Genomic DNA, 13,378 nt, shown 5'->3' on the forward strand with positions numbered 1-13,378 from the left:
GATCCAAGTTTGTCCTAACACCTAACAGTGCTATTTTGCATTTCTGACATAGGATAGAAATGGTTTCATAAATCTCAAACTTTGCTTTAAAAAATCTCTCTGCTTGGTTGACCACTCAGGTGGTATTTATCACTTTGAACTATTACTACTGCAGAGGGGGGCGCAAAAAATGATCGTTACTTTTTAGTTTGGCGCCGACAGAAAGCCACAATACAGATATAAACTTTCACCTCATCGACAGCTGGCTTATGACATCACTTGTGCAGGTTGTTGTTGAGAAACAGCAGGTCTAAACCTGAGGAGATGGAGATGATCTTGTAGATCATGAAGTCCTGTGATGCGTTTTGAATCACACACTCATTCATCATGTGTATACTGACCACTTGGTGTGTAATTCACAGTATTCAGCTGCATTATGACTGAGTACATTATTTTCAATGACCTCACATTTATTTTATTTTACATTATTGGACCAACTGACCATGTGGGAATGAAGACTTGGTCCTTTTAATGATGCCCCTAAGAGTTTGAATAATTACTTCTGTTTGATGAAAAGGACATTATATAATATATCTTGTGCCACAATGTATTTTCTAAAGATTATGTCAAAAAATAACATATCAATTCTAAATATACCCATGAGAAGACATTTCTAGGGTGGTTATAAGAATTACTATAATACATTAAAGCTTGAATATCTTCATGTATTTAAAAAAAAACTGTTCCCAACCCTGGTTTACATTAAAATCAAGTAAAGGAGTTAAAATGCTTTCTTGGAAACATAAATAAATGTTTTTTCTTTGCTTTGGACAATGAACTCCTTTGTCAAATGGTCTTACCATATTGCTGTATTGCAAAAAATAAATAAAATCCTCCCACGTCCTATCTATACAGCACTAGTTCAGTTTACTTGGTAGCCAAGTATTTTGTTTACTTAATTAATGTCTTAGCAGCTCATCCTGTTTAACTGGATGAGAACCAAAAAGATCAAGATTTTCATATCAGCTTTGGGCAGAAACACTGAAACAAAGAGAAATGTGCTACAGGTTATATTATAGATGAAGCAAATTTAAATTTAATAGAAAATATATGGCATTACTAGATGTGTTTCAGCTCACTATATGTTTAAACCTGCATCTGATTTTTACTCATCTCAAAAGATGTGCGTCAACATACATACTTGTGGATGATGCATTTACAAACTACAAAACAAATATTTCAAAATTCAGATTGCATTCATCTTCACAGAACAGACCATCTAGCAAACTAGTTTGGATTGAATGCAAGTGACAAAGAGGGGGAGCAAAGAGGAAGAGATGTGTACAGCAACTGGCAGCAAAGGAGGGGATGGCTCCCACCCTCACCAGTCACCAGCCCCCTTGAGCGGGCACCATGCAATATTCATCCTCAGCCAGTCAGCCAGTGAGCCAGGCAGCGAAACCAGCAGGAATCACCCCAAAGGTGCTTCTCATTCTTCTCCCCTCCAATCGGCTTCCACAACCACAGCGCCTTGTCTCGGCGCTTCCTTCCTTCCAGTCGGATCTGTGTCTGTCAAACTGTGCAGTGACGGCTGAAATCTGATCTGAGGGGGCCTTCTCTGAAACCCTCCCATTCACTCAAGAGCAAATGCACCATTAAAAATGCACATCTTCGCAGCTCATCCCGTTTAACTAATGCATATGCATCATACCTCCGGGACCAAGAGAAATTATATTGCAAGCGATATGGAGTATCCTTCATCACATATACAATTCAGATTTTTTCAGGAGGAGGCTGGCGGGATTTTTTTTTTCTCTCCCTTTTTTTCCCTGGCTGCCAAGAAAACTGAACCTTAGGAAAGTGAGAAACAGATACAGGACTTGTTGAAAGGCACCCATCTGGATGCTGCTTAGACAATCATCTACATAATCTAACTTTTTCCTCTCTCCCCCCCCCCTCGCCAGCTCCCATTAAATGTGAAATCGGTTCAAACATGCTGTGTGAGTGAGAAAAAAAACATGATGCAACAGAGAAAGTTCACTGTGCATCTCCAACCCAGAGCATAAAAACAAGTCAGTCTAGAATTAACACTGATGTAAACTGCTAGAAATAGATTGAAAACCAGGGAGAGAAATCATTAAGCCAGAACAATAAACCATAATCAACTGCTGGGAGATCAGTAAGAAAAAAGAAATCCCCTGTTTTTGTGTTTGCGTAGGGGGAATGTTGCCAAAGTCAAATTAATTATTAGAGCTTTTATCTGCAGTTCTTCTGTGTGCAGCCCAATTATCCTTAATTTTGCAATTAGAAATCTTAAAATAAATGAATCCCTTTGGCAATTCGAGTGTTAATGTTGCCATGCCCTTGCATACGCAGGAAAAACAACAACCAGTACTGGCCTATTTTTAGTGAGCGGCTGTGCTTTCCCAAAAAGAGCCTACGTTTACTCTGGGGCATATGGATGAACCTCTTTGTTTAAAGTCTATTCAATACTTATGGAGGCAAAAACATCCTCCTGTAAAGAAATCAATGTGCCTGATGTTCGAGGGCGGTATTAAAACCCAACAATGACCACATCTGCACAGAGCGAGCTTGAGTTGTATCGAACAGAAAGAGGCACGCAGGAAGGCCAGACTCTGCCAACCTCCTGAGCTCTGATCAATACCAACAACTCAACATTCATCCGCCGCCGTCTGTCTCACAAGCAGGCTACAGTGGTGCGTGGCAAGATGAGACTGAAGGGTGCATCTTCACTGATCCACAGGGAAAAAAAATGGCTTATTTAGCATTTAAAAACTCTTCAAAAGGAAGGCGAAGCATGTCAATGTAAAATAAGAAATGATAAACTGTGCAAAATAATTCAGATTCATTAGAAGTGGAGAAAGCTAAAAATTAGAGACGCACCAATCAATTTTTTTCCCTCAACAAAACCAATATCTGCATCACTTATAGGTTTGACCTCTAAAGGACAAACATATGCTTTCTTCTTTGACTGAGGGAGCAGCTATGGAACTAATTTATTTTTTTTTACGTTTATTAACAATGATACAGCCTGAAAATGTCAGGAGTGTTTAGTTTTGCGACTGACGATCACATGACAAACATCTATTCAGTCGTTTTCTATTAACTCGTGATCCTGTTGAACCCCAGAACTTGTTTAATAATTTAAAAAAATTAATCCCAGGACTCATAGAAAGAGCACAGTGGCTCTAAGTTAGGCCTAGATATCTGAGCCACAAACAAGCATATCTAACCACAAAAAATGTAGAAAATGTGTTTCTTTGCATGAAATGTGACAAACGTTTAACAATATGCATATAATCGGGCATGGCAACAACACAGACCAACAAAAGAGCCAGCAGTGGATTGAAAATGATTTGAGAGCTTCATGTTTTCACCTCACCTCACTTTATAACTGTGCAGTTTGGCTTGTGTTGGTATGAGTCTGTGTGAAGTGTTACCTGAGTTAGAAATACTGGCACGCCTGCTTGCTGTCCTTGTGGGTGCTTATCCATATCCATGGTGTTAGGAGCTTGATCCTGTACACCTCTAGAAGAAAACAAACACAAAAAGTTTCTTTAAAAACGCTACAAACCTCCTACAGCAATTCCAGTCAATCTCCACTGCCGATCACAGACAGGCTAGTTAGTGATTGCTGCCGTGAGATTCGGTTTCACAGAAACTGGAGCCTACGTCTTTGCCGTTGATTTGACACTCTTTGTCCTGACTCTCCTCAAGTTGCAAGATGGACAAGCTACAAAAGCAACGTCAAGGGAGCTTCATAATGCTTCACCGCTTTCAGTTCAGCCAGTTTTGAAGATATCTACCATGGAAATGATCTGTTTCATCAGAATGTGCTTAAACTGAAGCACATTCTGTAATTGTTTGTTTTCTTTTGTTCTGAGGCAAATCGGAGACTTAAAAGCATATCTTCATGTTCAGGCATGTGACCGATGAGGTAGCTTGCTGCGTAAGAAAAGTGCTCATCTTGAAAGACACTTTAGATAACTGGCAGGTTTGTTTTTTGCTTAAAAAAAAAAACAGCACGGAAATTTTTATTTAGTTAACATCATAGTATAGTCATTGCAATAAATGCAATGATTATATAGACTAAAATTAACACTGATAAAAGACAGAATCCAGCACTTGCATATCACCAAGCGGGTCACCTGCAAATAAACACTTTTGAGTTGTGTTTTTATTGACTTCCCATAGAAGTAATTAGCACACACAAAGAGATAGAAACAGAAACATCACAATTCAAGGGAATTTGTATAAACTGATGTAGTTCTAAATTATACACAATACATTTTCTCTTAGTTTTAGTAATTCAGTGTAAATACAAAGAATAAATGTCTGTCCATAATCATATCAACTAACATCAGTTTAAGATAGTTGCTGATTTAATTAATGTAGATTTTAAAAAAACAAAAAAAAAACACACACAGACACACACCGTGTTATTTTACAACTCAACTGACCTTAAACCCTTTTGTTGTAATTTTTCTAAGCTTTGTGTTTTGATAGCGTGAGACTAGCATCATTACTCTTCTCTCAAACCTCTCTCTGTTTCTGGCAGAGTGACAAAATAAGCATTGCGAGTTCTGTATCTCACGTTAATGAGATCAATTATGACTGCCGTGTTCCGAGGACTCCCATTTACTGTCAGCAAATGGAAAAAAACATGTAAATAAGAAACTGATTTACAAGTGAATCTGACCCAGAACAGAGCAAATTCTGCTAAAATGCAGCTATGGTAGAAATTCCTGAAATTCAGAGTTTTTATCTTGCCAAAAACTAATAAAATCAATGAGACATACACAAACCTCATAAACATTTATTGGCGTCAAGAGCAGAAAGTGAGTTCAGTGGTATTTCAGTAACGTGGTGACCAATGATAAAGGTTTTATCATCAACTCCTCCTCAAAGGATCAGCTGTGGCCTTAAAACTTTGTTAAAAATAGTTTGGTGTGCAGAAGAAATACAAACTCTGTCTGTTATAATATGTGATGAGTATGATCCGTTTCCTTTTTATTTATCAAGTCAAGATTTTTAACAGGATTAACAAAAACTTTAAGAAAGATCGACAACTATAAGCTCACATCCATTCTTTAATAAAAAAAAATGGATGAGGTTTCCATTACACTGGGAATTGCACTTTTATTTTTACCTAAACAAATTCAGGTTGAGGAAGTGAGCAAAGGGAGGGAAAATGCATTTCTTTCCATGCCGCCAATGACTGTACACCAACTATTTTCTCACTTTACATAAGCTAATGTAAGACTCAAGCTATGTTTCCTCACATTAGTCCCAAATTCAAAGTAGGAAGCAAACGGCAGAGAACAACATTAAGAAAATAGAATGAGGCAAAAACTCATAAAACATATTTTTCCCGTTCTAAATATATTTAATTCATCCACCTTTTTGATGAACATTGCGTTTCATTTCGAAAACTTCACATGTTTTTGCTTAAACGTTTTCTCAACTCGTGTCTATTTTTTTTAAATTTCATACTTCCTCATATTCCAACAAACAAAATGTTTCAAGCACTCCATAAAAGATAATCACTGTTTTAAAATGTTTCTCTCATGACTGCAGTTGTAGACAAGTTGTAACAAGCGCCGCATCAAGGTATGTTATGGTGTTTTTATGGTTACAAAACCACAAGAGCAAATTGATTGAAATTCATAGGCTAAGGCAGCCCAGTAATCTGACTGGGATAGTGCAACAACTGGTGGGGGAGGGGGAGAGCACAAACTTGCCTGTTTTAAAATATTTCAGGAATAACCTGAAATATAACTGAAATAACCCATGATCTTACAAAAGCAATTACACATTTTAAACTGAAACCAACTAAAACATACTGCAGGCTCTCGCCTAACACAGACTAAATAAGCAGCAAAAACCAGCTTCTTGGTTAATAAGGAACCAACTAATGTTTTTAAATATATTTTCACAAGGAAGGAAGTGACACTAAAAGAAGTAGTGAACATTTTTAAGAGCATTTATCTTGTCTAATTTTCCACAGATATCAAAATAAAGCAGAAAAACATTTTTCCCGTAAGATTTTATGTATTCTAAAACATATGCACTAAAATTGACATCTTTTTGGCATTTTTTAAATAAATGCCAAAGAAATGATCACAAATTGTAAGTAGTCTTTTTTCAAAATGTTGTTACATTTGCGTCTATAAACAAGTTTTATTTAGCTGGATTGAGGGTAAAAATGGATCTTTGGATAGTAAAGGTTGCAGACTCTTCTCATCCTTATTCAGTCCAATGTAGCAACTGCACTGGTTGCATTGGTTGAATGTAGTATTTGGTAGGAAATTAGATTTCAGGTGCAATTCATTCACATGCTGCGTGCTAGCAGAATATTTGGCCAGTTGACTTTTACTGCCCCTAATGCCAAAACCTGATGTATATTTCATCAGCTGAGAAACTAAATCTCATGGAAAATGTTGAGAATGTTGCAATGATGGAAAAAGAAAAAGGAGGAAAATGTGTGTCAATTATAATCAATATTGTCCCAATTACAAATATCATAATAATAAAATATGCAGGTCAGACATTAAATGCTGTAAAATAGATTTAGAAGTGCACTCAGAATAGGGCTGGAACGATCAATCGGATTGAGGAATCAATTATTGGAATAATTGTTGACTAATTTAGTATTTGATTAATTGTTAACTGTAGTATGCAGACTCAAAAGAACTCAGACTTCTATTCAAAATCATTAGCCCAAATGTGCAGGCACTCCTGAAGAGAAAAGAAACTTAGAGCAATAATTAACACAAAAATGAACTGTATGTATTAATACACACTTTACATTTAACATGAAAATAGGTTTCACCCGAAAGTCCTCAAAAGCTTCACTGAAGGAATACTATGCTATTGCATTTTGGGCAATGAATCTTTATTTTTTTATTTTAAAAAGGAACTGAATTATTTAATTTCAATTTTAATGTATTTAAATTAAAATAGGCTTAAGTGGTTAAATGAGAAATCTGTAGAATGTGCAATTTCTTTTATCCGATTAATCATCAGAATAATTATTGCAGCCCTGGCTGTTTCACTGTGTGGAAAGTTTCTCTCATTGCTATGAAAAGATGTTTTATATTGAGTGATGGGAAAATTAAATATGAGAACAAACCAAAAAAAAAAAAGAGTAGGACACAGCAGGGATGATGAAGGACAGAGTGCAACAGATGCACAACTGAGGAAAAAATGCTGGAAGAGGGAAAAGGGTTCGCTGGTAACCCTGATGAGTTTGTGGTCCTGAGAGAGAGCGCGCGGAGCTGTGCACCACAGAAGTTGGCGCTGGCTTTAGCTTCTTTTTAATCCCCATTTCCTGCCTCCTGCATTATTCATATAAAACAGGAGAACAGGAAAAAACACAAAACGAGGGTGACGACGATAAAAAAGGTGGATTGAGGCTAACTGGGAGAGAGTGGGGAAGTAGCAGGGTCCTGGCATCGGGACGCTCTAAAGAGAACAGTGCTAAATCAGCTCACAATCTGGGAGACAATATGAAGATAAACCAAATAGTCTGGCTTTGAGGAAGAGAAAGAGTGGAGGGCAAGTTCGGGGGTGAACAAGAGAGGAAAAATGCAATGTGACACTATCTGGCCCGGATGTAGAATGGGAAAGAATCAAAGCCACCTTTGAGGAGCCAGAAGACGACAGTGAAAGTGCTGGAAGAGTGGTGTCCATGATTACAAGAAATGGAGAAACCTTTGAGTCTGCGCTCATGAAAGCCTACCCCAGGCCTCCTCTCAAACCCCTGCCTGACGAACGCTGATGATACACAAAGAGAAAAAGAGACGGAGAGAGAGGAAGAAAGCCTCTAATGATGGAGGGGTCCGGATACTGCAGAAGCGGCACACTTTTCAATTCATTTTAATCACTATTCAAAATCATTAGCCCAAATGTGCAGGCACTCGTGTTCATTGGGCCATGAGCTGAGAGAGAGACAGAGAGGGGGAGAGGACCAATTACACCTCAGCATGCAAGCCACTTTTTGAGGTCTTTTAGTAGGATGGCCCAAGAATTGACAGAATAGAAAATGAAGACAGGATATTTTTCACTGTCTTTCAATCTATGAGGATGGGGAAAGAAAAAAAAAAGAAAACAGAGGAAACAGCATGATGAAAGAAGTTCTGAAAAAGGCACTGAAAACCAAATTCAACCACTCCTTTAAATCCTAAAATCTGCAAAACCTTTATAAGTATTAAAGAATCTTAAACAGAGGATCCACACAATATTAGTAAGTAATCCAAGTCCCACCTAGAAAATATGAGACGTGTACTGATCAGATATTTGTGGCCTGTTTTTTTTTTTATCTTCGATGCCAATTTTAGAAGATTTCTCTTGAACAGTACCCTGGTTGTGGTTCAATATTTGAGGATTTCTCTCGCAGAGCATATCTAAAATATGTGAAAACAAATGCAGCTTGTAAAGTTGAGATATTTTAGTGCAATGCAACTTAACGTGCTATTGATTAGGGTTTGCCAAGCAGCCGATCCAGCAGAAACATTCATTTTCCTTGCAGTTGATTAGTTGCAAGGAAAGAGCAACCAATCTAAGAGAAGAATACAAAGTCTGTAGATTTTAGCTTCAGGCGGTTTCTACTGTGTGCATTGATGCATACTGAGGTATACTCTGTGTTTGAACTATTAAAATAGGCAGTTATCAGCATTTTCTGAGGGGACGTATTCCTGGATTGTGGCTGAAGTATCCATAGTGGAAACCATTGTGGTCCTACCACAGAAGGTAGCACTCACTTTCTGCAAGAAAAATGATTGGCTGGTTCACAAACACCAGCTAATAGAGGCTCGAGCAGCATTGACTCTCTGTATTTCAGCATCCCAAACTGCTTTATGTATTATCTGTAATACTTTAGATGCGTTCTACCAACAAATCTACAGAAAGGCAAAATTGGAAGAAACAACTTATGCTATTTGGTCAAACTTTTCCACTTTCATTAACTTTTCCTCTAGGTGCTTTTTAATCTGGTACTGCATAAACAACCTGTTCGTTCAAAACAATTGAATGTTTCCATTAGAGCCAAAAGACCCATATACAAAATACATTTGTAGCACTTTTATTTTGTTTAACAGTTAAAATAAAATTTACACATTATATAGCTTTATACCTTTTAAAGTTCTTAGAAATAAAACCTAAACTGTCATATCACTTTTAAATGGCAATATCTACCATAAGCCACAATATTCTGTGCTATTGAAAAGATGGTAAAAAGTAGATTCAGCAGCCTTTAGGAGGATAAATATACCAGGATCTCTAAAAGTAAAACATTTTAATTAGTTTACTATTCTTTTGCAGGATGACGAGTTCTTATCACATTTAATTCATTCTCATAATAACAGAACTATGTTGCCTGTAACTCTCAGAACAGCTTTTCGCTTTCAACACTTTTCTGCTCTTTTAAATTTTCAAGACCTCATAGGAAGATTTTTTTTCATAGCAGGAGTAAATTATATACAATCCCAGCACAATACGCTATCAGAAACTAGTTTGATTCTCATCAGCCAACAAAGCCAATACAGTTTGTGTGAGTGCATTTCCTTCTGGAGCGCGGAGAAAATTGAATTTCCAGCTGACCTTTCTTGGGAGAGTCCCATAAACAAAAAAACCCTGAATCCTCATCTGCATCTCCCTCCCTGTGCCTGCACACCTGCACGTTTGTGTCCTGTGCGTGCCAGTTTTCACTTTCCTGATGTCTATAGCGGTAAAGGGTGACTAATATAGAGAAAAGAGCTCAAGCACAAACAGGTGTCAACCACGACTCCCCCGCTCCTCCCTTCTCTTGTCCTTCCCACGTCCTCTCCTTCCTGCTCCACTGGGCTCTGTTGCTCCTGTCTGTTATTCAACACAAGCTGGCACGTGGCTAAAAGCCCGGGCCACTTCCCTGCTCCATTGTGCTACCCACTCCACCAGGGTACTGACGGGCCCCTTGAGGCGGGGGGCCCTTTGTTGCCGTTCTGTCACTTAAGCAGGTGCCTCGCCGTAAAGGCAGGAGCCAGGCAGCCTGTGCTGCTTCGTTAGCGTGAAACGCCGTTTGATGTGCTCGTTTCATCAGCCAGAGAAGGCTGCTAAGGAGGATGCTAATAATCGCTTGAAAAACAAAAACATTCCACTTAAGCTTGTAAAAGATAAACTTCAATTTCAATGATAAAAGCCGAGTGATAGGCAGCCATGGTACCAGTGGAGAGAAGACCGCCAGCCACACCACTTCAGACTGTTTTATTCTCCTCACTTCGATTACAAGGTGAAAATAATCCATCCTGTCAATCACGGGGAATAAACAAGGTATTCCGACAAACTGCTGACTGTGTATGGGAAGAGAAAATTATGTGGGCAAAGTATGCAAAAATAGAGCTGCATTTAAGACAGCTGTGTTATCCCTGAGGAACAAGCTCAGTGTGTCAATGAGCAGGCTGTGTGAAGCAGAGCCCTCCCTCCGCCCCCCAGGCATTAAGGAGAGGGGACCCTGGGGGTTTATGCCGTGCGTGCACACCCTCGCTACTTTCACAGCCTTTCAAAATGCCACATCACCATCACTCCTTAGTTAAAATAGAAGCTGAATGCATAATATGTTGAAGAAACAGCAAATCAGTGGCTTCTAATTTAGGCAAGTTTATCAAACTGTAAGAGACGCCACAAGTTCTCAGGATCTCAGAGGAAACTGACTGAATAAGCATGACTTTAAGCAAGTAAGCACTCAGAACCGTCTCTCTTCATCTCTGAATAAATGATGACTGTTTATAACCAGAGGACAGAAACAGTTTAAGATTACAACTTTTATGGTGCCCCTGAACTGAAGTAGATTTAATCCTTAAGCAAAGGTCACTAATAAACATAAAAAATCTGAACATTTATAATCCGAGGTTTAATATTAGACGCCAAGACGTACAGCTTTCCTAGAAGGCAACAGGTAGTTTTTAACATTCACTAATTAATCAAAGATGTTAGTCTATCAGTTCTTTCTGTTTGAAGTAATGCTGTCAATTAATTAATCACTCTACCACTGTTCACCACAGATCAATATATTAAACGTTTTAAGCTTGAAATGTTTTCAAAAATGTGCATAGAAGGTGTTTCTAAACGTGCAAATATTCAAACAGATTTTATATTTCAGATGCTTTAAAAGAAGTAATTTTATTTCCAACGTTCATTTAGAAATGTTGTGTGCTGCAGTGGAACGATAATTCATCATTGCCTCATTGACTGCAGTACAAGCCCATGTAACTCGCTGCTGTGAGCCAACTAACCCTCCACCGGCCTTTAAGTTTAAATAGGTAATGCTATAAAAGAGCATTATGTGATATTAAGGCATTAAACTATTTACATTAACAGTTAATGTTGACGTGGGAGGATCTAAACGGTTCGGCTCTGATGGTCTAAAGTAGCGGTGGCCAGACAAAGAGCCACATTTTTTACCAAGTTACCGCAAAGAGCCACATCATATGCATGGACACACATGAACATCAACCCATCCCTTCCTCATACTCACATACTTTTGCTCAGCCAGATTTATTGTAAATTTCACACACTATTTTAACACTACAAAGACCACAGGCCAGACATTTTCAACAATGAACACTGTGCACTTTCTCATGTAAACAAACTGTTTAACCAAATAAACAAACAATAATAGAAAATTTTCAATTTTTCCTTTTATTGTGTGCATTACATGTGGTATTTAATGGGACTTGTGGCATTCCTTGTCTTGAACAATCCTGTTCAGATCTGGCTTGTACTCCGTTGTTGTCACTCGAAGCAATTCTTTGACATGGATGTCGGTCAGAACAGACCGATGCTTCGATTTCACATGTTTCAGGATAGAAAACACAGACATTGACAGTATCTTAAGTGCAGCTCGTTTGACATTGGGATATTTTTCCAGTGGCACATGTTTCCAGAACTCAATGGTCCCTTCCGTTAAAGCAGGTTTCAGTTGGTCCTCCTCACGAAGATCAATCATCTCCAACTCAGCCGCTCCCTCATCTATGACTAGCGGGGCTTTCAAACAGTCTGTTTCAGCATTAAATGGGTCGACAAGGAATGTAATCTGTGGCCTTTTCAGTTGTAGATCACGGAACCGGGCCACAAATTGCCTTTGCCAAACATTTTATTGCAAACTCAATTTTCCAATTTTTCTCTAAAGGCAAAACTTGTACAAAAAAAAATTTAAGAAATTTTGATTTTTTGTTCAGGTCTCTGTCTCAAAATCAGAAACGATAAATGTTCTATACATCATAATGACTGTAATAATCAATGTTATGTTATTTTAGCAAAAATATAAATAAATATGTTCTGCTAAAAATAAAAAGAAGATCCTGTTGAAACAGTTTTATTTAACATCATTGTATAAATACTGACATCCTGTAAAACAATTAGACTTTTACTAATGGAAATTTCATACCAGTGAGATTGTTTTCTGCTATAGCTGCATTATATTCTCAGTATTTAGGGTAGAGCAACCCTAAATTAATTTATATTAGAATCAAAGAGCCACGCCTAGAGTTAAGCACCCCAGAATGATGAAGATCCCAGGGCTTTGGGCTGCCATCGTGGCCTGTGGCAACAACTCAGTTTTTCACAATGCAGAGCATAAGCAGAACACAGCAGAGCAGAGATGCCAACCCTCCAGGACCAACCAGGGCTTTGTTTGTTAGCCATGTCACAGACTGACCACCAAATTAGCTTCATCACCTCTGGCACCGGGATATTAGATGCGACATCCGTTACCGCGGGCTGTGGCTCTGTTTTTCTGCATGGCTAGAGGGCCAATATGTAAAAAATATTTATTAAATAAAAGGGAACAAATGAGGATAAAAATTACAAAGGGATGTGTATTTTTTTAAAAAACAACTGAATATTAAACGAGATGCCCAGAGCATTATAATGTTCTGGTATTATACAGAATGAATGAACTTTGTGATTTGTGAAATATTTTAACAGTAGTTTGATTAAAAATAAATAAATCACATTCTGGCCCGCCTTAATAATGTAGTTATGATTAGCTTTTATTGAACCAATATTGTTAACTATACATATAAATATATTTATATGTATATAAACTAGAATAATAGAATAATAGTTTGTTTTTGTCTCACTGCTTAGCTGCAGCACACATTTTAAAACTCATTGACTCGATATTTAGAAACTTCAATTCCATCAAGTCCTGCAACAGAGCCCTGAGTTATAGGACTGTCAAATTTACACAAATTTGTTGAAAATAAAAACTACTTGATCTTTCCACATAGTTAATAGTGCATAATAAGCAGCATCAGAAAGTGGTTGTTGCTTACATCAGCATTGCTGAAAAGTAAGTGGTTGTAATTTATGCAGCAGCTGATAGGCTGCAGATATTATC

The 13,378-nt window shown here is 37.8% G+C and overlaps 1 protein-coding gene across 1 annotated transcript in view; it reads right to left on the bottom strand.

The window, feature by feature from the left end:
* Positions 1 to 13,378, bottom strand: part of nek7 (NIMA-related kinase 7) — a 75,701-nt gene that overhangs the window by 48,970 nt on the left and 13,353 nt on the right. Inside the window, exon 2 of the mRNA XM_055051210.1 lies at positions 3,441 to 3,528. Coding sequence (XP_054907185.1) covers positions 3,441 to 3,500 — 60 coding nt within the window. The 5' untranslated portion in view covers positions 3,501 to 3,528. The remainder of the gene's footprint in view (positions 1 to 3,440; positions 3,529 to 13,378) is intronic.

This window comes from Poeciliopsis prolifica, unplaced genomic scaffold (genome assembly GCF_027474105.1).
Source record: "Poeciliopsis prolifica strain line A6 unplaced genomic scaffold, Auburn_PproV2 SCAFFOLD002, whole genome shotgun sequence".
NCBI lineage: Eukaryota > Metazoa > Chordata > Actinopteri > Cyprinodontiformes > Poeciliidae > Poeciliopsis > Poeciliopsis prolifica.